The sequence below is a fragment of the Aspergillus brasiliensis genome (assembly GCF_001889945.1).
Source record: "Aspergillus brasiliensis CBS 101740 unplaced genomic scaffold ASPBRscaffold_5, whole genome shotgun sequence".
NCBI lineage: Eukaryota > Fungi > Ascomycota > Eurotiomycetes > Eurotiales > Aspergillaceae > Aspergillus > Aspergillus brasiliensis.
This window is the reverse complement of record NW_027137446.1, coordinates 4,305-23,859: the sequence shown is the minus strand read 5'-3', so window position 1 is coordinate 23,859 and position 19,555 is coordinate 4,305. Positions and strand designations below refer to the sequence as shown.

At 50.0% G+C, this 19,555-nt stretch overlaps 8 protein-coding genes across 8 annotated transcripts; 4 read left to right on the top strand and 4 right to left on the bottom strand.

The window, feature by feature from the left end:
- The first annotated feature begins 992 nt into the window (after positions 1-992).
- ASPBRDRAFT_41946 (FAD-dependent oxidoreductase) lies at positions 993-2,394 on the top strand. Its single transcript, XM_067624695.1, has 2 exons — positions 993-1,126; positions 1,179-2,394. The coding sequence occupies exon 2, from the start codon at positions 1,245-1,247 to the stop codon at positions 2,328-2,330; it is 1,086 nt and encodes a 361-aa protein (XP_067479521.1). The 5' UTR covers positions 993-1,126; positions 1,179-1,244; the 3' UTR covers positions 2,331-2,394.
- Positions 2,395-2,977: 583 nt separating this feature from the next.
- On the bottom strand, positions 2,978-4,565 carry ASPBRDRAFT_41942 (DUF3632 domain-containing protein). The gene has a single exon (XM_067624694.1). The coding sequence runs from the start codon at positions 4,351-4,353 to the stop codon at positions 3,313-3,315; it is 1,041 nt and encodes a 346-aa protein (XP_067479520.1). The 5' UTR covers positions 4,354-4,565; the 3' UTR covers positions 2,978-3,312.
- Positions 4,566-5,948: 1,383 nt separating this feature from the next.
- ASPBRDRAFT_41941 (uncharacterized protein) lies at positions 5,949-6,594 on the top strand. Its single transcript, XM_067624693.1, has 3 exons — positions 5,949-6,051; positions 6,138-6,224; positions 6,282-6,594. Exons 1-3 carry the CDS (start codon positions 5,971-5,973, stop codon positions 6,351-6,353), a joined length of 240 nt encoding a protein of 79 aa, XP_067479519.1. The 5' UTR covers positions 5,949-5,970; the 3' UTR covers positions 6,354-6,594.
- A 392-nt stretch (positions 6,595-6,986) lies between these two features.
- Positions 6,987-8,818, bottom strand: ASPBRDRAFT_124375 (sugar porter family MFS transporter; the record flags this gene model as incomplete). Its single annotated transcript, XM_067617685.1, has 4 exons — positions 6,987-7,450; positions 7,533-7,773; positions 7,832-8,529; positions 8,602-8,818. 4 exons carry the CDS (start codon positions 8,816-8,818, stop codon positions 6,987-6,989), a joined length of 1,620 nt encoding a protein of 539 aa, XP_067479518.1.
- Positions 8,819-9,500: 682 nt separating this feature from the next.
- Positions 9,501-10,735, top strand: ASPBRDRAFT_175186 (NAD(P)-dependent alcohol dehydrogenase; the record flags this gene model as incomplete). The annotated part of the gene is made up of 3 exons (XM_067619799.1): positions 9,501-9,537; positions 9,599-9,715; positions 9,782-10,735. Exons 1-3 carry the CDS (start codon positions 9,517-9,519, stop codon positions 10,733-10,735), a joined length of 1,092 nt encoding a protein of 363 aa, XP_067479517.1. The 5' UTR covers positions 9,501-9,516.
- Positions 10,736-10,808: 73 nt separating this feature from the next.
- On the bottom strand, positions 10,809-13,463 carry ASPBRDRAFT_54143 (uncharacterized protein; the record flags this gene model as incomplete). The annotated part of the gene is made up of 4 exons (XM_067627182.1): positions 10,809-11,047; positions 11,121-13,069; positions 13,157-13,251; positions 13,329-13,463. The coding sequence occupies 4 exons, from the start codon at positions 13,461-13,463 to the stop codon at positions 10,809-10,811; spliced, it is 2,418 nt and encodes an 805-aa protein (XP_067479516.1).
- Positions 13,464-14,101: 638 nt separating this feature from the next.
- On the top strand, positions 14,102-16,477 carry ASPBRDRAFT_29263 (DUF4246 domain-containing protein; the record flags this gene model as incomplete). The annotated part of the gene is made up of 1 exon (XM_067622636.1): positions 14,102-16,477. The coding sequence occupies one exon, from the start codon at positions 14,102-14,104 to the stop codon at positions 16,475-16,477; it is 2,376 nt and encodes a 791-aa protein (XP_067479515.1).
- Positions 16,478-17,900: 1,423 nt separating this feature from the next.
- Positions 17,901-18,803, bottom strand: ASPBRDRAFT_194998 (uncharacterized protein; the record flags this gene model as incomplete). The annotated part of the gene is made up of 1 exon (XM_067620821.1): positions 17,901-18,803. The coding sequence occupies one exon, from the start codon at positions 18,801-18,803 to the stop codon at positions 17,901-17,903; it is 903 nt and encodes a 300-aa protein (XP_067479514.1).
- Between the last annotated feature and the right edge of the window lie 752 nt (positions 18,804-19,555).

Sequence of the window (19,555 nt, the reverse complement as noted above, 5' to 3'; positions counted from 1 at the left end):
AACCTGCGGGTCACATGGCTTGCAGATGCACTCGCTAGACCGTCTTGGGTTTAGTGTTCACGGCTGATCCTGCACGAGGGGCTTAGTCATACGGCCGGCACTTGGCTGCAGAATCCGGCAGTGCAGCCACTTCATTGGCAGACAACGTGCAAGTCATGACGATCACCGTCTCCTTTTTGGCTGCCTGCAACCATCTGGCTATGGGGATTGCTCCCACCAGCGTCTGCCTGTCTCCGCCTATCAGCACACTAATGCTGCATTCTCGACGTCACCAGCTCGAGTCCGGTTTTCCCCTGACCTTCAGCCTTAATACACCACTTTTCTTTGGAGACAGTCGGATAGCTCGTTACTTTACAACAGTTGATGAATATGGTGCATCGACATTATGGCATGAGTTTATGGCACCTGGTGCCAGTGCTAAAGTCCACGGACGTGGTGATGCTCAGTTGCTCACATAGTATGGCCTACCCGTAATGGGTAGTAGCGCCGCTTATCAGTGGCCCAGGCTAGCACACGCAATGCAGCAATCTCGGCACTTCGCTGCTCAATACCGTGGCGCATGGGAATATCTGGGGGCCTGAACTCCCCATGAAGTCTTGCAGTGTGGGACAATATGACTATTCCACAGTGTTTATCACTATGCGCGGCACAATAAGAACGTGGTACGGTGTACTTTTCCTGGTTCCACCGGGGTTCGCCTGTGAGATCCGCAGATTGGCGAAGCCTCTGTGGACAAATCACAAGAGTGTCATGAGTCGCGGAGGCCCATCATGACCCTTGTGTGCGTAGAATCTCTACTTTTGTCATAATGGATTTTTTGACATGTTCCACACGTCTGCTCTCATCCCTCCAATTCATTGTACATAGTTGGACCATTCCTGCCCACCCCCGAGCTGCCTTTTTTTGTACCCACTTGAGGTCCTGCAGCTCTGCGCACTTTAAATGACATGATGGTTCCCCCCGAGCCGAAAGTCTCGACCACGGTTCTCGTTGTGGGCGCAGGTAAGGCTCTGTAGTCGCGTTGAACTTACAACCCCACGAAGAAGCCTTGCACTGAGTGCCGGACACATAACGCTGATTATGGCTAGGTTCAACTGGACTTGCTTTGGCTCAGGGATTGAAAAAGGTAGCTACAGAACCCATTCCTGCATTGCTCCTGGCTAAACCTTCTGCGTTAGGCTGGGATCCCTGTGATCGTGGTAGAAAAACATGACAGTTTAGATGCATATAACCGTGACTGGAACATGGGCTTGCATTGGGGTGCAGGCCCCTTGCAAGCTCTCCTACCAGAAGAGCAATGGTCACGAATCCAGTCAGTTCAGGTCGATCCTAATGAACCCACAGCAGAACAGGATGCTCTCAACTTCCTCAACGGACAGTCAGGAGAGGCCATGGCATCCATACCTGCGCGCTATTTCTACCGGTTGCGTCGCCGAAAATTACGAGCACTGATGGAACAAGGCCTAGACATTCGCTATGGCAAAAGGCTGCAGAACATTCAGTATTCTGCCGACGGCAAACATGCCACCGCCATATTTGAAGATGGCTCGTCCATTGTAGCCAGGATTATAGTGGGCGCCGATGGAGCTCGATCGACGACACGACGTGTCTTATTGGGGCCTAGCAGGGGAGAGGTCCGCCGGCTTCCTTACTGCGCGACCTTTGTCCAAGCCCAGTACTCCGCAGAGCGTGCTCGATACCTTCGTCAGTTCCACCCTCTTTACATCGCCGGCATCAATCCTGCGGGGTATTTCTCTTTCCTTGGCCTACACGACGCAACAGACCGGGAGCGACCCGAAACCTGGACCTTCTTCTTCTACATATCCTGGCATTCTTCCCTGCAGGAGCAACGGGAGACAGCTGGCTGGGGCAACGCGCAAAGGCTTGCGCAAGTCAAGAAATTTGCCAAGACGTACACCGATCCCTGGAAGAGTGCGTTTGAATGGCTGCCGGATGACCAGCAAGTCTGGTACATGGGCCTGAGCGACTTTGATCCGCGGGATCCATCCCATAGGTGGGATAACCATGGGGGGCGGGTAACATTGGCCGGGGATGCAGCACACGCCATGACTTATCAGCGTGGCCAGGGCTTGAACCATTCGATCACCGATGCAGCCAATTTGGTGGAAGCGGTGCGACGAATTGTCTCTGGAGAGGCGACGCAGGCGGACGCTATCAAAGAATATGAAGATGAGATGATTGCCCGCGCGGGCAGTGAAGTCGGGCTGTCAACGGTCAACACAGCAATGTTGCATGACTGGCACAAAGTGCTACAGTCACCGGTGATGACCTCCGGCATGCAACGATCGACTGAAATCAAAGCCAACTGAAGGCATTGCTTGTCACTCCTTCATTGGTTTATGCACAGCGACACTTTCCACCGATATTTTACTTAATGATACGTTTATAATATCATACAGAACATTATCTACCTTCAACTCTCTACCCCGCATTGATTATCCGGTCTATCCGAATGTTGTCACTTGTCACTCCAATAGACCAGCCTAGTTCTTCGACTCTGCAGCAACAAGCGCTACGCTAGTCTGCCGTTGCAGCAAGTGTCGTCCCACCTCATACCCATGCCGATCTCTACCAAAACTAGTTACCGGTTTGTGTGTTTGTCTAGCGAACCTTGGCAGGCATCTCTGCCAGTCTGCCTACTGCCTGGTGCCTACTTGCCGGGGATGGTTCCCTAAGTGGTAACTGCTGATCAGGACAGGAAGGGTATCAACTTATTAACTAGCCAGTTTTAACGGCTCTAATGCAATAGTTATGCATCCAAAATACTAGTATATAAGCTTTTCTTTACGCTCTATCTATATTCGATAAATAGCTCAAATGATGACAATATCTATAGAATGTCTATTGGGAGCAAGTGCTACTAACAAGCTAATTTTCGCCCAGTATTTCTAGACTACCGAGTAGTATACCGTTCGCTGCTTCTACTAGTAGGGTTGATCACATACAAAAGATGATATTTTGTAAAACAGGTCAGTGCCATTGCTGTCATGTTGTTATTGCTAGGATTTACAATGGTTCTCTGGTGATGTCAATACAAGTCTAGATGTAAGAACCGCAAAAGAGAAGTACTCTATGATGGTAGAGCGAATGGGTACGAATGGAGAAATCGAGCTACCTTTGACTTAATACTGCTCAAGGACCACGGGCCATACTGCACTGATGCAACACAAATGACACAGGAAGAATATGTAGACCTGACAGAACATTGGCAGTCAAGAGCAGAGAGAGTGACATTCAGGTTGACTGAGTCAGAATGTCTACATCACATTTTCGACATCCCCAACCTTCACCTCACTCCTCAACTCCTGCAAGGGGCTTCAGACACGAGAGATACTTATCCCGATGCAAAGCATCTCCACCATTCTTATAAGCCCTGAGGACCTCAGAATTCCTCTCCTTGAGTGTATTGACCATGAACTGGATACCATCAGCAGCAAGCTCCTCCAGAGCTTTCTCATTAGCCTCCTTAGCCTCATCCCGAATCTCATGAAGTCGCCTCAACCAGAACATATATCTCCACGGCGAGAACCCAGTAGGTGACCGCAGTCCAAGATCCGATTCCACGAACGTCTCACCACCCTTGCCGATGTGGCTCGGACAGTCCGTCCAATACACCTCTGAGAGCAAAAGCAGGTTATGGCTTGCTATTTTCAACCAAGCAACAGCAGCCGGCAACAGATGCAAGACCTCCAGCTGCCTCGTACTCCGATTGGGATCTTCCTCGTCAGACTGTCCACCGGAGCGGAGTTCCAAAGGACTTTCAAAGAGCGTGCGGAAGATCAGAAGAGCAACCTGACACAGTCTATCCTTAGCGACACGCGTAGAGGCAAGTTTAGCCAGGAATGTAGCAAAGTTGAGCCGGTGTGTGCCCGACATGGATGCACTGTGGTTGATCCAAAAGTTGGTCATGTCGCCAACAAGAAAAGGGAGATCGTTCCACAGGGTGCCATCGACGGTTCGGGCGATGTCAATCCCGTTGACTCCGCGTGCGGGTCTGGTCAATGGACCCATGCCTTGGATGCGGAGGATGTCGAGGACTAACCCCTCGTGCTCGGGTGAGTCAGAGGAGATGTTTCGGCCAAGCTCGTAGTACATGTACCATAGGGAATGGATGTGGCTCTCAAGGCTGTCGACTCCGTCTCCGATGTCGCAGTACCGGCTGGTGACGAGCCAGGTCCGGTTGCTGAAGGCTATGTCGCGGACTTCTTGGAATGAACCTGCAATCATGGCCTGGCGTGTGTTTTCCTCATCTTTGCGGGCGTGGTCGATGGCTACGGTGGAGGGGGTGTCTCTGGGTAGAGAGCTCAGTAGAGAGTCACGGAGGTGATCCATTTTGAAGGATGATGATGTTGATATTGATAGATGGTTTGATCAGATTGTGTTAAGAGATAGAAGATAATGAGAAATTGAGAAAGTTGATGAAACAGATCGAACATAAATCGTTCTAAGGGTCAACATTTCGAGAAGACGAGAGCCTCTCCTAAGCGGAGAAGAGACCCTTCGGACCCCTGCTTCTTAGGCAGCAACATAGGGCCTTACAAGGCTGACGGCCCAATATGTGATGTCTGGACTCGTATAGGCGCTGACGGGCTGAACTAGTCTCTTTGTTTGCTTGTCGATCAGCCGGCAGCTAAGACAGAAGTAGTTGCTGATCATGCAACTATTCAGCAGGGACAAGCCACACACCCCCGCATTCCTGCGAGTTGAGTCAACGTGCAGGATTGAGTTGGTTTGTAAGAGTGTGATAGCATTGTTTGCTGTTATATTCAGTGTGACTATCGAGAAGCTTGGCTTAGAGCCGCTGTAGCTGGTTAGCGAACACCTTTTCGCAGACTTCACACAGGCATAGCAGCATACATATAATATTAGCTACATTGATATAATAGATTGGACATCATAACCATCTGGGACTCAAACAAAGTATACAGCGACAATTGGAGTCGGATCGGGCCGGAAGACAAAGCATTTGGCGCAGGAAGGAATTGATCTCTGGATGATCTGCTGATGATTGTTTGTTACCTCGAAAGGTCTTAGTGCTTATTTACCAGTGAGGTACTATTGAACCCCCTGAGGTGACTGCTGCCATGAGGAAGAGAATATAGATTCCTACTCAGTGAATTTTTCTTACCTCCAGACAGTATTCCTATTTCTCGAAAGCTACATACGCACTTAGTGTGCAGGCCAAAACAGGTGCAGCTCTCCCATAAGATCACATTAAGGTATTCAACGCTGGCGAACTTGCAATTGATTCAATCAGCCCCCAAGACCTGTATATACAGATCCAGGTGAGAGCTTACACAATCATCCACATCTCATATGCCTTAAGCTTACAATGTTACATCGCATAACCGCCCTATTCCGTGAGATATACGCTCCATCCCTGCAGCAGGGCACAAGGTATATGCAGGGTCTGCAACTCGATCAATTGAGCAGATCAGCAGTAATCTTAGCCTTAAGCCTTACACTATCCCCGCATGAACGACATCCTCGTCAGTTCACGGATCCGAAGATCATTTCTCCTTCCAACATCACGGAAGTGTCAGACCAGTTAGGACTTCGATAATCTGCTATTTTCTTCACGCCCCAGTCGTATTACTAACAAGCCAGTCAACCACCTCACCTGAGATAGCACACGAACTTCCAAGTCATAAGTCTGCTTTGATTATGAGGCATATCTTCTATTGGATAGCATGGATGAATCTCCAAGAGCAGCCTCAATGCTGACTGCATCGAACTGGATAGAAGATAGGAATTTGTCAGATATGGCAAGCGTATCCCGAACTGTCTCTTCTATATAAGACACCTTCATCACGCCCCAATGGACAATCCCATCAACTCAACACAATTACCTCTCTCAGCTAGTCTACACTACACTACCCCAATCTTTCACGAAACTACATATTTCACAAAATGCAGATCACCAGCATCGCTATCGTCCTCTTCGCCGCAATGGGCGCCATTGCGAACCCTATCGCGGCTGAGGCTGATGATCTTCTTGCGAGGGAGGCGCAGCTGAGTAAATATGGTGGAGTACGTTGATTCTTCTCTGAGATACTTCTCTTGGTCTGTCTCTTTGCATATATACATAAAATTAACCTCCATGAAATAAACTGTAGGAATGCAGCCTCGAGCACAACACATGCACATACCGAAAGGACGGAAAGAATCACGTCGTTGCTTGCCCTACGGCTGCTAATTTGAGAGTACGTATTTACACTTCGGGCTGATTGATATGTACTAATGTTCATTCACTACTACAGTGTAAAACTGATCGCCACCACTGCGAATACGATGATCACCATAAGACGGTGGATTGCCAGACTCCGGTTTGAATCGATTGATAAAATCTGAGCTGTTTTGGTCATTCCTCTAGCCTGTCATTGATGTGAGATCACTCGTGTCTTTCAACAATGCCCGATGGTCTTGTGTCGTGGTGGGTTGGGGTAAGCAGTGGGGGTTTGTCTGTGTTAGACTGGTAGTCAGTTGCTTGTCGTTTGCAGTTCTTGTTGTGTTACGCTCTTTTGGTTATCTAGCTAGCTCTGCCTTTATTTGAATGCTGTTTCATTGATGGGGTACTCTTCTGGGTAATAGTGACAGTAGCGTAGTGTTGGTTTGAAGTTCTTGGTCAGGTGTGTAGTCTGTGCTTCTCAATCGCAGATTCTACATACAAAATCGTGTAGCTATATTTCTACCAACTACTAGCAAACCTGAACCATCCGCAACGGAGATATATCAAACAATGAGCAATAATACACCGATTATAGTATTCTTCGTCAGTCGTCGTGGAAAAGACCTAGCGCCTGTCAAATGAGCTATATACTCTGATTCTGCTTCGTATCCATGAACATATTCGTAAGATTAGTATGACGACTACATCGCCACGCTGATACGCCGATCAGCTGGACAGCAAGCATTACCAATTGGCCAGTGCTGCCTGCCATATTGTGTCATGCACGGTTTGATAATCACACAGCATCCTTCCTATAATCTACCCGCACTTCGGAAACACCCCTCGCCTCCCCATCAGCATCTGCAAACGCGGTATCACCAAACAACTCTGCAACCTCTTCGAGGGTGCTATTGGCCGTCTCGACATAGTAAAAGCGTACCAGTCCTGCAGAGAAGAGACAAAATCCAGCAATAATGAGGTAGAAGTATCCGTTAATACCTGCGAACGCGTCCGGAGATACCATGCCGATGATGAAGTTGAAGACCCAATTGCTAGTAGTAGCCAAAGCCATTCCTTTACTACGGCCGCGCAAGGGGAAGATTTCAGCTGGCAGTAGCCATGGCATCGGACCCCAAGTAAAGCCGTACATGATGTTGTATAGCATAACGAAGGCGTACTGGCCCTTCGCGCGGACCTGAATGTCTAGGTCAGCTTCGGTGAAGGCGCAGACGATGCCGAGCAGAACTGCCATTCCGATACCTGTTTGATGCATATTTAGCTGGGTGCCCACAGTGTATACGAGGTATATGTTGAATAGTATGGATGGACAATATGTACTCACCTCCAAGTATTAGCAATGGCTTTCGGCCCCAGCGGTCTGCGAGCCACCATGTCGAAATTGTGGCCGCAGTGTAAGGTAGTGCGTTAGCTGCGGTGTACAAAAGGGACTTCCTCTCATCGAAGCCTGCGGTAGCAAGTGTGCTAGGAAGGTAGAAGGAGATGATGTTGATTCCATTGAGTTGCGCGAACATTTGCACGGTTACTCCGACGATGGTACGCTTTCGATAGCGCGTAAACATTTCCTGTATATTATCAGTCTTGCACTTGCATAACTGCTCGCAACAGGCGGTATGCAATCACCATCCAAGATGACTTCCCCAAGTTGGTTTCGAAGATGACTGCTTCTTCAATTTCCACAAAAACCTGCTGCACATGTTCTGCTTGAGTATCGCCGTTGGCGTGCAGGTCAGCGACCGTCTGCAAGCTTTCTTGCATGAAGCCGTTCTTGGCCAGCCAACGAGGGGTCTCGGGGAGGAAAAATGACATTGCCAGCAGGATAAAGGAGAGAGCGATCTGGATGATAAATGGGCCCTGCCAAGACATCTCACTGGGCAGAAGGAAATTGAATCCATAATCTACCCAACATGAAAGCATGTATCCGGCGATCTGAAAGGTGTACTCAATTCCTACCATCAAACCACGGCGATGCGGAGCGGCAATCTCGGTTTGAATGATAGGTACTGTCATAGAGAGAAATCCGACGCCGAGACCCTGAATGGTGCGACCGGCAATGAAGGTGCCAAATCCAGGTGCGAAGATCTGAATAAATGCACTGAAGAAGTAGATGAACCCGCCGAGACGGACACACCGTTTACGCCCCATCATATCGCCGAGTCGTCCGGCTAGGAGTGCACCCACCGCTGCGGACGCTTGTAAACAAGCGACAGATATGCCCGTGATTGAAGGATCAACTCCGGATGTTGAGCCGTCAGCACCGCCGTAGTCTTTGAAGAAGCGAGCCACAAAGGCTGGATTGACGAGGAGACCTGACATGATACCTATCGAACAAGACATTAGCAACGTCTCGTCTTCGTGGCTATTTGAGAGCCAGGATGGAGGGAGATATGTACCAGAGTTGTATCCAAACAGGGCATCTCCCAGACTGCCGAAACCACATGTTGCATAGAGCAATGGGGTTCCCTTGAAGGGATACCAAGCTCTCACCTTTGTCGGCTTCAGCTTTCTCTCCAACCAGCTCTGCTGCTCTGCTTCCCGAGCTGCCACAGCCTGTGCGGTACGAGTCAGAGCGGCATTATCTGTCGGTATAGAGGACATTTTGGTAGCCATAGTGCCAGAGAGACACCCTCAATGAGTGAAAGGGCAGTTCCAGTTAACCTCCACGATCTTGATGGACCGGCATCTTAAGCAGTAGTGACCGTCGCCCTATTTCTACCCCAGAGCATCATGTCCCGTGGGGAAGCAGACCTTTTCTCCAGGCCCTGAAAGTGGAGCTGTTTGTCCGAATTGAGCCACTCTAGTCGGCCATCCGGGGTTGGCACGCTCGTGTTGCTTTAGCCCGGATCATCGTGAGTGCCAGCCAGTTGCAACAAATTTCTGTTACGTTGAAGTGGGAATATCTCAGTGTCAGCCAATAATATCATTTTATTATTCCGTAGTCACGGTCGACTTCCGGGTCTGAATTTAGCCTTCATATTGCAACAACGATGCCGGTTGCTGGAAAACATAAGGGTCTTCACCGGTTCCGTGTCGTTTCGGTTCCGAGTCCAGCTTGGCCAGTTCCGACCCCACTCGGTTCCGAGGCATTTATCACCCCACGGTCTGGGATGGTTCAACAATTGCTTTGTTGGGTAAAGCAGATGGCTCAATATGAGTGGGTACGGAGATGGTGAGTTTTCTGAGACAATCCGTCGGAACCGACATCATAGATGGCATGACTTGGGCGTCGTACGACTGCCAGCAGTGCCCGTTAAAAAGCCTTGAGCAATTCCTGATTCTTGTTGCTCTATACACAATACTTGGCTACAATGGCTTCAGCAAGCAATCAGGTTGGTCTTTTTACAAGTTCCCAAATTAGAGTAATTTGCTTACTCTGTTGGCGCTGTACAGGCTTTCATCTTGCAACCGGGTGGCAGATTCGATTATGAAGAACGTGTTAGACCAGAGCTCCAGACGGACCGCGACGTCATCGTCCAGGTTATCGTGACTGGCCTATGTGGCTCCGATGTAAGACCTCACTTGCATTTATCATTCCCTCACTAGTCTGGGCTGCAGCTTACAATACCAACCCAGATCCATTACTGGCAGCATGGCCGCATAGGACGGTATGTGGTCGAAGCCCCCATCGTCCTTGGCCACGAGTCCGCCGGCATTGTGGTGGAATGCGGAAGTAAGTCAGGCTTTGCTGTCGGTGATCGCGTAGCCCTGGAGCCGGGCATTGCCTGCAATACCTGCCACCATTGCCGCGCGGGCAGATACAACCTTTGCAGCGCGATGCGTTTTGCCGCCACACCACCCTATGATGGAACCCTAGCAACCTACTACCGCCTGCCTGCAGAATGCTGCTACAAGCTGCCAGCACATGTATCACTGCAACACGGCGCACTCGTCGAACCGCTGAGTGTTGCGGTACATAGCTGTCGACTGGCAGGAGATATGCAGCAAAAGTCGGTCGTTGTCTTTGGCGCTGGTCCTGTCGGTTTACTCTGTGCAGCCGTTGCACGCGCATTCGGCGCGTCGACAGTCGTGGTTGTCGACATCAATTCCGACCGACTGAGCGTGGCACAAAAGTACGGGGCCACGCACACGTATAAGATGAGCTCCGAATCCCCAGAACACAATGCTGCCAGGCTTCTGGAAGAAACGAAGCTGGAAATTGGGGCCCACGTCGTTTTGGATGCCACCGGCGCCGAGCCTTGTATGAATTGCGGTATTGCGATCCTTGCGTCGGGTGGAACATTTGTCCAAGTGGGCTTGGGCAAACCGAATCCCTCGCTGCCGGTCGGTCAGATCTGTGATAAAGAGGCCATTTTCAGGGGGAGTTTTCGGTATGGCCCGGGAGATTATCAAACAGCTATTGGACTGCTGTCGTCGGGTCGGGTTGTCCTCGATGGTCTTGTGACGCATGAGTTCCCTTTCACGCAGGCGGAAGAGGCATTTAAGAATGTTGGCAACCGACAGGGTATCAAGACTGTCATCTATGGACCTGGTGTAGATGAGACCGCAGCGAAAGCGACCTTGACATAGTGAGCCTGTATTCTCATACTGTTTCGTCATGGAATTATGAAAGCATGTAGCGTGCTAGTAAAATTGCGTAGCTTCATGGATCCGTTCCGGCCCATGACATGTCCCATAGCCAATAGAGCCCGTTATCACCAAAGGCATCTGAGGTGATTTCTGGAACTTCTAGGGGAAAACTAGGATCATTCCAGTTATTTGCAGATGAAGCATTCCACGAGCTATCAGCTGGGGCGTGCTCCTGAAACTCAAGCGGCTGTTCTTGAATGTTTCTCCCGCCATGGGATTCGTGGAAACCACCGTCCTTGCCAGAAGGGATGACTGATGTATAGACATGCAATTAGCTTCTCTGGACAGATATATATCATGGACAGCAAGATGAATTCGTGCTCACCGTTTTGGACTGATGCTAAACTCTCATTCAACCGATGAATTCTGCCATATTCTGGCCATGTAGTCCGCCGTAACGAATTGTCGGTCTGTGTTACTGTGGCATCCAAGGGCAGTCGTAGAGTGTCTTCCACGGATATGGGTGCGGATCCATTTGCGGATGTGGGCCCTTCCTGTTGACTGTTTCCTGTGACTGGAGCCAGGATAGTTTCCGATTCACGGCGGAGGATTAAAGTGACCACATTCTTCAGGACGGTCGTACTCTGCCTTGATAAAGCTGACCGCTCACCCAAAAGGCTCTGAAGGCGCAGGATCCGGGTGATTGTACGCTTCGCCACTTGGGTGGTATCTGATAATGGGTCTGACAGAGCCATAACTGCCAGTACAATCGCAGCGTGGAAGATATTGATGGCAAGAAAGGCGACAAGATGACTATCTGTTGCGAGCTGAGCAAGTACTGGCACTTCAGTGACACGCGATGTTCTGAGGGCAGCGTTCCACCAGTGCATTGAACTTTTGACCGGCTCGTTAGGCGACGTGGCTTCGAATGGTGACAACTTCTGAGCTGGCGAGCCTGCTTCAGGGTGTGAGGCTGGAGATTCCATTCCTAGCCCTGCGCCCGAAGTCGGATGGCTTATTGAGAGATGTCTGACTTGCCTTGCCAGCAACGGCCGGTGGAGGACAATGAGAATATTGTCGTAGGTCAATTGCAATGACAAGGACTGTAGAGCATGTGCTCTTGCACTCGGCCCACTATCGAGCTCAAAATCCTGGCTGAAGTCCAAAGCCAAGTAGCCAGGAAGGTTACTCCGCCACCTCTGAAGGTTCTGGGTTGCTTCTTTCACCAGCTCAATGTAGACGTCTCCAGTCAATGCCTTAGACGAGCCTGAAGTGCGTGAACCAAAGATGAACTCCAGAGCCGGGGATGCCATGAGATAGAGGGTGTTCAATTCACGTTGATAAGGAGAATAACAGATCGTATATCCTTGCTCTGAGCTTGGTCCAGTGAAATACGGGTTCTCCAGATTATCCGCTGGCATGCTGAGATTGCAGTCCTTGTCATTAATTCCCAATGGCCGACCGTACGTGATGGACGCAAACCGGTCCCAAGTGTATATAGTCCACCAGACTCGCTTCCGCTCCTCAATCTCCTCAAGCTTCCCTGCAGCGGATTCCCGGTGTAACCCTGCAGCCTGGGACATCTTGATGGTTGCACCGAGTAGAGAGAATGACAAGTTTGGACGACCATGGTAGACATGGTGTGATCCAAAGAGAATTAAGATCTGAGCTGCGGTCACTGAAGACTCGTCCATCAACTCCACGACATGCGATTCGACAAGACTCAAGAGATCGGCACTCAATTTCCGCCACTTACTGCTATCGGCTGCATCTGTGATGGTTCTTTGTGACCGATACCATGCACTCATCCCCAGCATAACTGCCAGTAGCAGTAAGAATGACTTTTGTGACGGATGGGCGAACCCATCTGCAATAGACTGTAATCTTGTCCGAAATGTTGGCTCGTAGATGACGAGAGAAAACCAATGAACCGTCTCAAAGTATTCCTCGATCAAGGAATATGTCACATCTATGGACGGCAATTGACGTCCTAAAATCGATGGAATAGGACGTCGCTGGGCCCCGGCTACAGTCCGCCGGTCAGCAACGCCTGTGCTAGCCCGGGAGCCGGGAATGGCGGAGGTGGATTGTTCATCGATGACCTGCTTATCCAGCTCGTATATCTTCTGAGCGATACCCATCGTAGATTCGGCTTCGCCATATTCCATCAAGAACTGCGATTCATACACTTCTTCAGAGAGTTGTGTGTCATTTCTCCCAGTTCTGGACGTTGAGGGGTGGTTTCCATCAGTATTCTCACTTTGTGATTCCTTGTCAGCAAGTGCTGCTGATGTCCTCGTCTGCCGCTGGCGGCTTTGGAGACTCGTTTTCGAGCTGCTGAATGTTATTAAATGCAAGATCCAGTGACTTCGGAGAGAGAACTGGAAGCGTCAGTCATGCTCATGAGATTGAATGACTTACATGCGATGTTTATCCTTAGCCCTCTGAGGAGCGGGGAGTTGGCGACAGACCACCTTAGCCCGCGCGCATAGGGAGCAAGGTCGGAAGGGGTCACACTGTAGAGGAAAGAGGGAAAGCGTCAGTTTCTGTCCGCTGGCGAAAGAAGTGTCAAGGCAAAAGGTATCGCGCTCACCCGAGTTTTATGGCGACGGCATCTTTCACACGCATTACTGACTCGGGTCGGCAAAGGTGAACGAACATGGCTTGTATTGCTGGACGGATTGGACTCAGTTTCAAGATGGAGATGTTCTCGTGCTCGATTGGACATGATTGGAGTTTGTAACCAGGGAAAAGCAGCCGTTGAAAGGGACCGGAAGAAATGCGGAGGAAGTACAATCCCGCCAGAATTGGGTGTTCCTCCGCATCAAAGCGGCGGAGACTCCACGGGACACACTAAAAGTCTATGGATTCGGATTGAGAGTTGATCCGAGATCCCCCCAAACTGTCCTCGAACAGGTGAGTTTAGAAAGTACATGATAGGTAACGATTCGTTATCTGAACAGCACTCTTCTCTGCTTTGGACGTTCCGAATTCGACGAACTTGACGAACTTGGCTGTTATAAGACCATCAGTTCTTGACAGTGGAGAGAGCGCTATCTATCGCTCATGGTACTGTATATTTGATGGACTATTATCCGTCATCCACTAACGAGGCAAACCACAACTACTAATCACCCTAGGCTGGTTCTACTAGATATCATGGCAGGCTATTATACTAGTCTGCATACAAAAGGAGCTTAGGCCTCCTGATCCTTGTAGCCGGCTATCCCTGTGAGTCAGACTTTCCATCTTTCTTCTACTTAACTAGTTAGTAGTTATTACTACTAAGTATTAAATCCTCTTATCTTGCCATTATCACTCCTTCAGTCCAATCCTAGTCAACCCGACACCTTCCCTCATCCCAACATGTATTTTGATCCTTCTTCTTCTTCTTCTGACGAAAGTGACAAACCAATTCTGAAGCCCACCATCATCTCCTTCGATAACAGCGGCGACAGCCCGCTTCGGGTGCCCGGATTTGGTGCCATTCCTTTGGATTATGAGCTCCCGTCGGACGCGCGCTTTGCCCACGGCATGGACGAGTGGCGCCAGGCGCCCGCCGTCACGGCACGGGAGCTGGCTATGACAGCAGTAATGAACCGTCTGACCGACCGCCCAAACTGGCATGTCGAGGTTTTCGATGATGTGATTGTGGCGCGCTGGCGGCAAGACAACACCGCCTCCATCGCGATGAATCCCCTCCTGAGTGACCGGGCCTGGGCCTGGTGCGTGCAGGAGTTACGCGATAAGGCCGCCGAATATCGGAAAAAGGGACATATTCGGGTGCTGGACACTGGGTCCTGTGTTTGCAAGTCTGATCGTGTTCCTGCGCTTCGAACGGGAGACCTGGCCGGGGAGTTCCGACAGGCAGTGAAGCCGGTACTCTGGTCCCTTTCGCGATCCGGGGTGTTAGATCCGGAGTCAAGGCGTAAACTGAGTATCGTCGACCCGACCATGTTTCCGCTGGTCTATGGGCGTAGCTTGGTCTTGACTGATGGGGGTCAGGTGGAGGCAGAGAACGTGCTGGGCGCGTATCAAGGAGTGACAATCCTTGCGCCTACTCATGTCGACGAGAGAATAGATTCTGCAGATGTCCAGAGGCTAATCGAGATAGGGCGATGGCTGCATGAGGGGGTGCATGCCCACTATACGACTACGCGTCACTATCGGTGGAGCGCAAATTACCAGGCTCTGCCCTGTGAAGTGGAGTTTGTTGGGGCTGCCGCGTCGACGCAAGTACGCCTTACCTCATACGTCAACAATTTACACCCGATACACCGCAATCTCTATCGTGCAATCGAAACGCTGGTGGGTCGGGCGATCCCGTTGTGGAACGACTGTCTGGTGCAGGGACAGCGCGGGTGGAGCGATGCCATGAACCAAGGCCAGCTGGGGCCAGTGCCGCTACGGATTATCACATATGGGATAGAATGGGAGAATGTGCTTCCCAAATGGCTGGTCGCCTTCCGGATTCCAGAGGATTGGAGGATAAAGGAGTTCCGCGAAGCTCGCAAAGCGCTCTTGAATAGTGCGCGCGATAACACGGACAAGCGTCGCGAAAAGAACAGATTTATCAAAAAATGGCTGGAACGTTATTCTGACATGGAGTTGCCGCCCCCAGAGTCCAACCTCTGGCAACGCGCAAAAGAGTATCTGGAGCTCCCCGAGGATGGATCGGCCACTCCCGTTGCCGTCCCTGACGACTGGCAGCAGTATACATGGGTTTATATTAAAAGCAAGGCCGAGCGGCTGCTGCGCTTCCGCCACCCGGAGCCAGGAACCGCATTTTCTTACAAGGAGTGGAAGAATGGGCGTCACAATGAAAGAGCTGTGGTTGATATGCGCTGCATGCGGAAAGACTGGCATCATCGTAAACACCATAAACCTGTCCCGCCTCCCCACAAACCATATACCATTCGGCTTCAAGACAGCTTTCGCTCACAAGGATTGCAAATAATTGTGAAAATGGAAGATATCGAGCTTACCCCCGAGAGCCCGGACTACGAAGGAACGGACTGGCACATGGAAGGCCAGCTCAACGAGCACATTGCAGCTGTTGCCGTCTTTGCATACGATATCGGCAATATCACTGAGCCCCAGATTGCGTTCCGTCAGAATACCAAGCTTGATAAAAGCTTCTACCAATATGAGAAGTTTGTAGAGAAAGGGGAAAGGTGGGATTTCCGATGGCCGCCGCCCCGCAGATACGAAGAAGTCAGCTATTCCGATTTGCCAGAACTGGCTCAAATTCTGGGATTTTCGGAGAGAGACCTCGATACCAATAACCGCGCGGGAAGGACATGGCAGGATAAAGGTACAGTTTCGGTCGCGCAAGGGCGTTTGATCACTTTTCCCAACCTCCTAGAGCACCGCGACCGGCCCTTCTCCCTGGCTGACCGGAGCCGCCCGGGGCACCTCCGGTACATCAAGATATTTTTGGTTGACCCCCATTATCGCATCTGCTCCACCCGCAATGTACCGCCCCAGCAGCATCACTGGTGGGCACCCGCGGTAGTTGAGGATCTCAGCGCTGCTGGACTACCCCAGGAAATCATCGATCAGATCATGCAGAATACTAGCAGCTGGCCCATGGGGGTGTCAGAAGCTCGACAGCACCGCCAAGCGTTTCTGGAAGAGCATCGCTGGAACAACCTGGTCAGGATCGATAGGATGAATCAACCAGACATAGTATGGGAAGGACTGCCAGACCCCAGAAAGAGAATTCTATTTAAGAATGACTGATTCCTGAATTGTTAGCAATGATTATTCTAAGTTCGAATTTTCTGAAGCTGTCTTACAACTTATGTCTAAACGAATTAATCTTTTTATTCGGCCTAGCTTACAGTTGGCACATGATGTGGATGCGTTGACTTGAAGAGCTATCCCGACAAAACTAATCATCTACTAGTTTAGTTACTCGAGTGGCTAGATATGATCTCTGACCGTTACCAGAGCAAGAGTGTCGTTAATGTTGCCTAAAAGTATTACGCCCAGTCCGACTCTAAAGATGAGGAAGTCTGGTTAGCCGATGATGTTCCTTTCGAAGACAAGTACATCGATGATAACGGGGTGGATGTCTATTACAATGCCCTTATGCTCACTATAACCAGGAGACAGTAGAATCAATCGAAGACTATTCTATAGAAGGATTCAATATATGATAATTCTATTATAGAGAGGTCAATATTCTCAATCAGCTACTATTATCTGCAGGCAAAGCGATGGAAAGGAGCCGATCCTTTAAACAATAGGAGATAGGAAAGTAAAAGAGATAGTATGAGGGTGAGCAGCACGCTCGTGGACAAGTTTGGGGGGCGGGAGAATTCAGAACCCCCGACAGACTGTCTACCACCACGCTTAGACCCTCCGTTCGCCTCTCACCTCACTTCTGGAATTCCCAGATATATGTCACTTGTCGTAGCATATCAGGAGTGCTGATCCAACGAATTAGAGCGGAGGCAGGCTACTTCCCAATTTCAAACAGCACGAACTCTCATCCCCAGTCCGACAAGGTACCAGGTAAAGAGCGAGTCAGCTGAGGGGAAGTGAGACATCTCATTATACGCGAGATTACATGCATACATAGTCCAAGACGTAGCCTGGACTAAGACGAGGCCGTTAGTCTTGGCGGGCTAGAGCTTGGTAGTGGTTAGCTGGAGCTTGATTCTGACCCTGTTAGTTGGACCCTGGATGCAGCTAGTAGGGCTAGTAGTTCGACTAATTTAACCCCGGAAGTAGCCGGTGAACCAGTATCCGGAGGTCCGTCGGGCTTGGTGGTGAGTCACTTCTCTCGCTCGAACCCTTCCAGTCCCAGGGTCCAATAGATTTCCAAGAGATAGTTTCTTCGTTATCTCTGGAGGGTAGTGTGGACACCTAGATTTGAGATAGTTGGTAGTCAGAGTCGTACCATGCCCATACAGGGGCCTTGGAGGAATGTTCGCCGTGAAGTGATAGGAAAGAGGATCGTTGATTTGGGCTCCAAGCCCTCTTTGGTCAGGGACAAATATAGCACGTTCAGGGGTGTTTACTTCGGTCTAGTAAGACAATGTGTCCGGGGGTAGCTCAGATCCGCAACAGAAATCGGGTGCGCGTTAAGGTGAACTGTCGTTACTCTTTACTCTCACTAACAATGTGTTTCAAGCCATTGCCCTTCCCCATATACCACCTACCAGTGGCAGCAGCCACGGTAACAGAAGCACAGTAGGAGAAGCCAAAAGAGTAGTAGCCACATTGGTGCCACAGGCAACATTCGAGCAGTCCCGGATGCCGTTGTAGCAGTGCTACCTGAGGACGATGTGGTCGAGGTAGCGCTGGAGTGGGACGTAGAGGTTGAGGATGAGGTCGTAGACATATCAGTCGAGGTCGTAGGCATGGAAGAGACCACCGCAGTAGCCATGGTTCCATCAAACGCCGTTGCAAACACGATCGGTCCATTATAACCAGCGCTGGTGAAAGTGACAGTAGACGATCCCGCGGAATCGTAGCTGGTGACATCCATCAACACATTGGGCCAGATGCTCGAACTGCAGACGGCGCCTAGTCCCGGCCGCGTCGGGTTGTGGTAGTTGGGCAGGTACACTCCATAGTCATAGGGGCAACAGACGATGTAGGTTTCCGTGACATTATATGCTTCCCAATCCTTGGGGCACACAAGCTGCTTGAATGGGGGTAGGATGGTCGTGGCCACCGCACTATAGTAGAACTGGCTGGGGTAGCAGGATGAGAGTGTCATGGTGGGAACGGGGTTGATAACGTTCTGCCAGAGCTCGGTCGACCATGCTGGGATCTGGGTCATCCCACCGGCGCATCCTGATGGTTGGGTAAATATAGTGGTGAGCACCAGAGGGTCCTCCGAGGTGGTAGCACTGGATGAGGTGGTGGTGAACGTGGAGGATGTCGAAGATGTCGTACTTGATGACGATGAGGTTGAGATGACTGTCGATGAGAGCGAAGTACTAGTAGTAGTGGGTGTAACACCAGAGGTTGTAAGACCAATTGTCTCCAGCTGGCCGAAGGCGGGAGTCAAAAGCACGGAAGTAACAAGGGATAGTGGAATGACAGCATGCATCTTGGGTGATTGGTTTGGCATAGTCAATAATGAGAGAAACAAGATTGCAAGATGGGAATTGACAGTTGAGAAAGAATGAGCGTTAAAGTGGGGAACATAAATTCACAGGGAGTTGATTTAGTATAGCTAGTATAACTAGTATAACTAGTAGGGAGGCGCTACCGCCACAGCGCCAGGCTGCTTCTACACTAGCCTTTCTTTATGTCACATTCTGCTGCCTACTACGGATAAGACTTCTTTCTAAACTATCATGGGCTTTTACCATCTGCTGTTTTATCCCAGTCCTTATTTGGTATATATTTGTGATCTTTTTCACTATTCAGAGGATTACTTTACTCTCTGAAACAACAACTCATTAATTTCAGACAGAATTCAATCAGAGGAATTATCAATAATAATATTACTATTTTGAGGAAGTAGTAAGCTGTACTTGCTGAGATAGATAGAGAGTGGCATTAACAAGGCTGGTATAAGTAAAGCCCGGCTGATATGGCAATAGCACCTTGAAATAAACAGCTAGCCAAGCATTGAAAATAATTATATTTAGAGGACAGTGACAGCTGGTACAGCAGCAAAATGTATCAGCCCATGCACCAGCCACACAAATATACCAGGTTACTGCATGTTATTTTCTGCCCTTCATTCTGTGTATAGGGCCGAAGCTGGACCTAAGCCGCATGACAGCTCTCGCGGGCGGAGATTGAGGCGTACCATGACGCGGCGACGGCCACCCAAATTGAAATAATCCAATT

What these genes read in the sequence shown, in the direction of transcription:
- ASPBRDRAFT_41942 (XM_067624694.1), bottom strand. Translation starts at nt 4,353, where the DNA reads ATGGATCACCTCCGTGACTCTCTACTGAGCTCTCTACCCAGAGACACC.
- ASPBRDRAFT_41941 (XM_067624693.1), top strand. Translation starts at nt 5,971, where the DNA reads ATGGGCGCCATTGCGAACCCTATCGCGGCTGAGGCTGATGATCTTCTT. An exon ending in AGCTGAGTAAATATGGTGGA is followed by an intron (nt 6,052 to 6,137) that starts GTACGTTGATTC and finishes AATAAACTGTAG; the next exon opens with GAATGCAGCCTCGAGCACAA. An exon ending in CTACGGCTGCTAATTTGAGA is followed by an intron (nt 6,225 to 6,281) that starts GTACGTATTTAC and finishes TCACTACTACAG; the next exon opens with TGTAAAACTGATCGCCACCA.
- ASPBRDRAFT_41946 (XM_067624695.1), top strand. Translation starts at nt 1,245, where the DNA reads ATGGGCTTGCATTGGGGTGCAGGCCCCTTGCAAGCTCTCCTACCAGAA.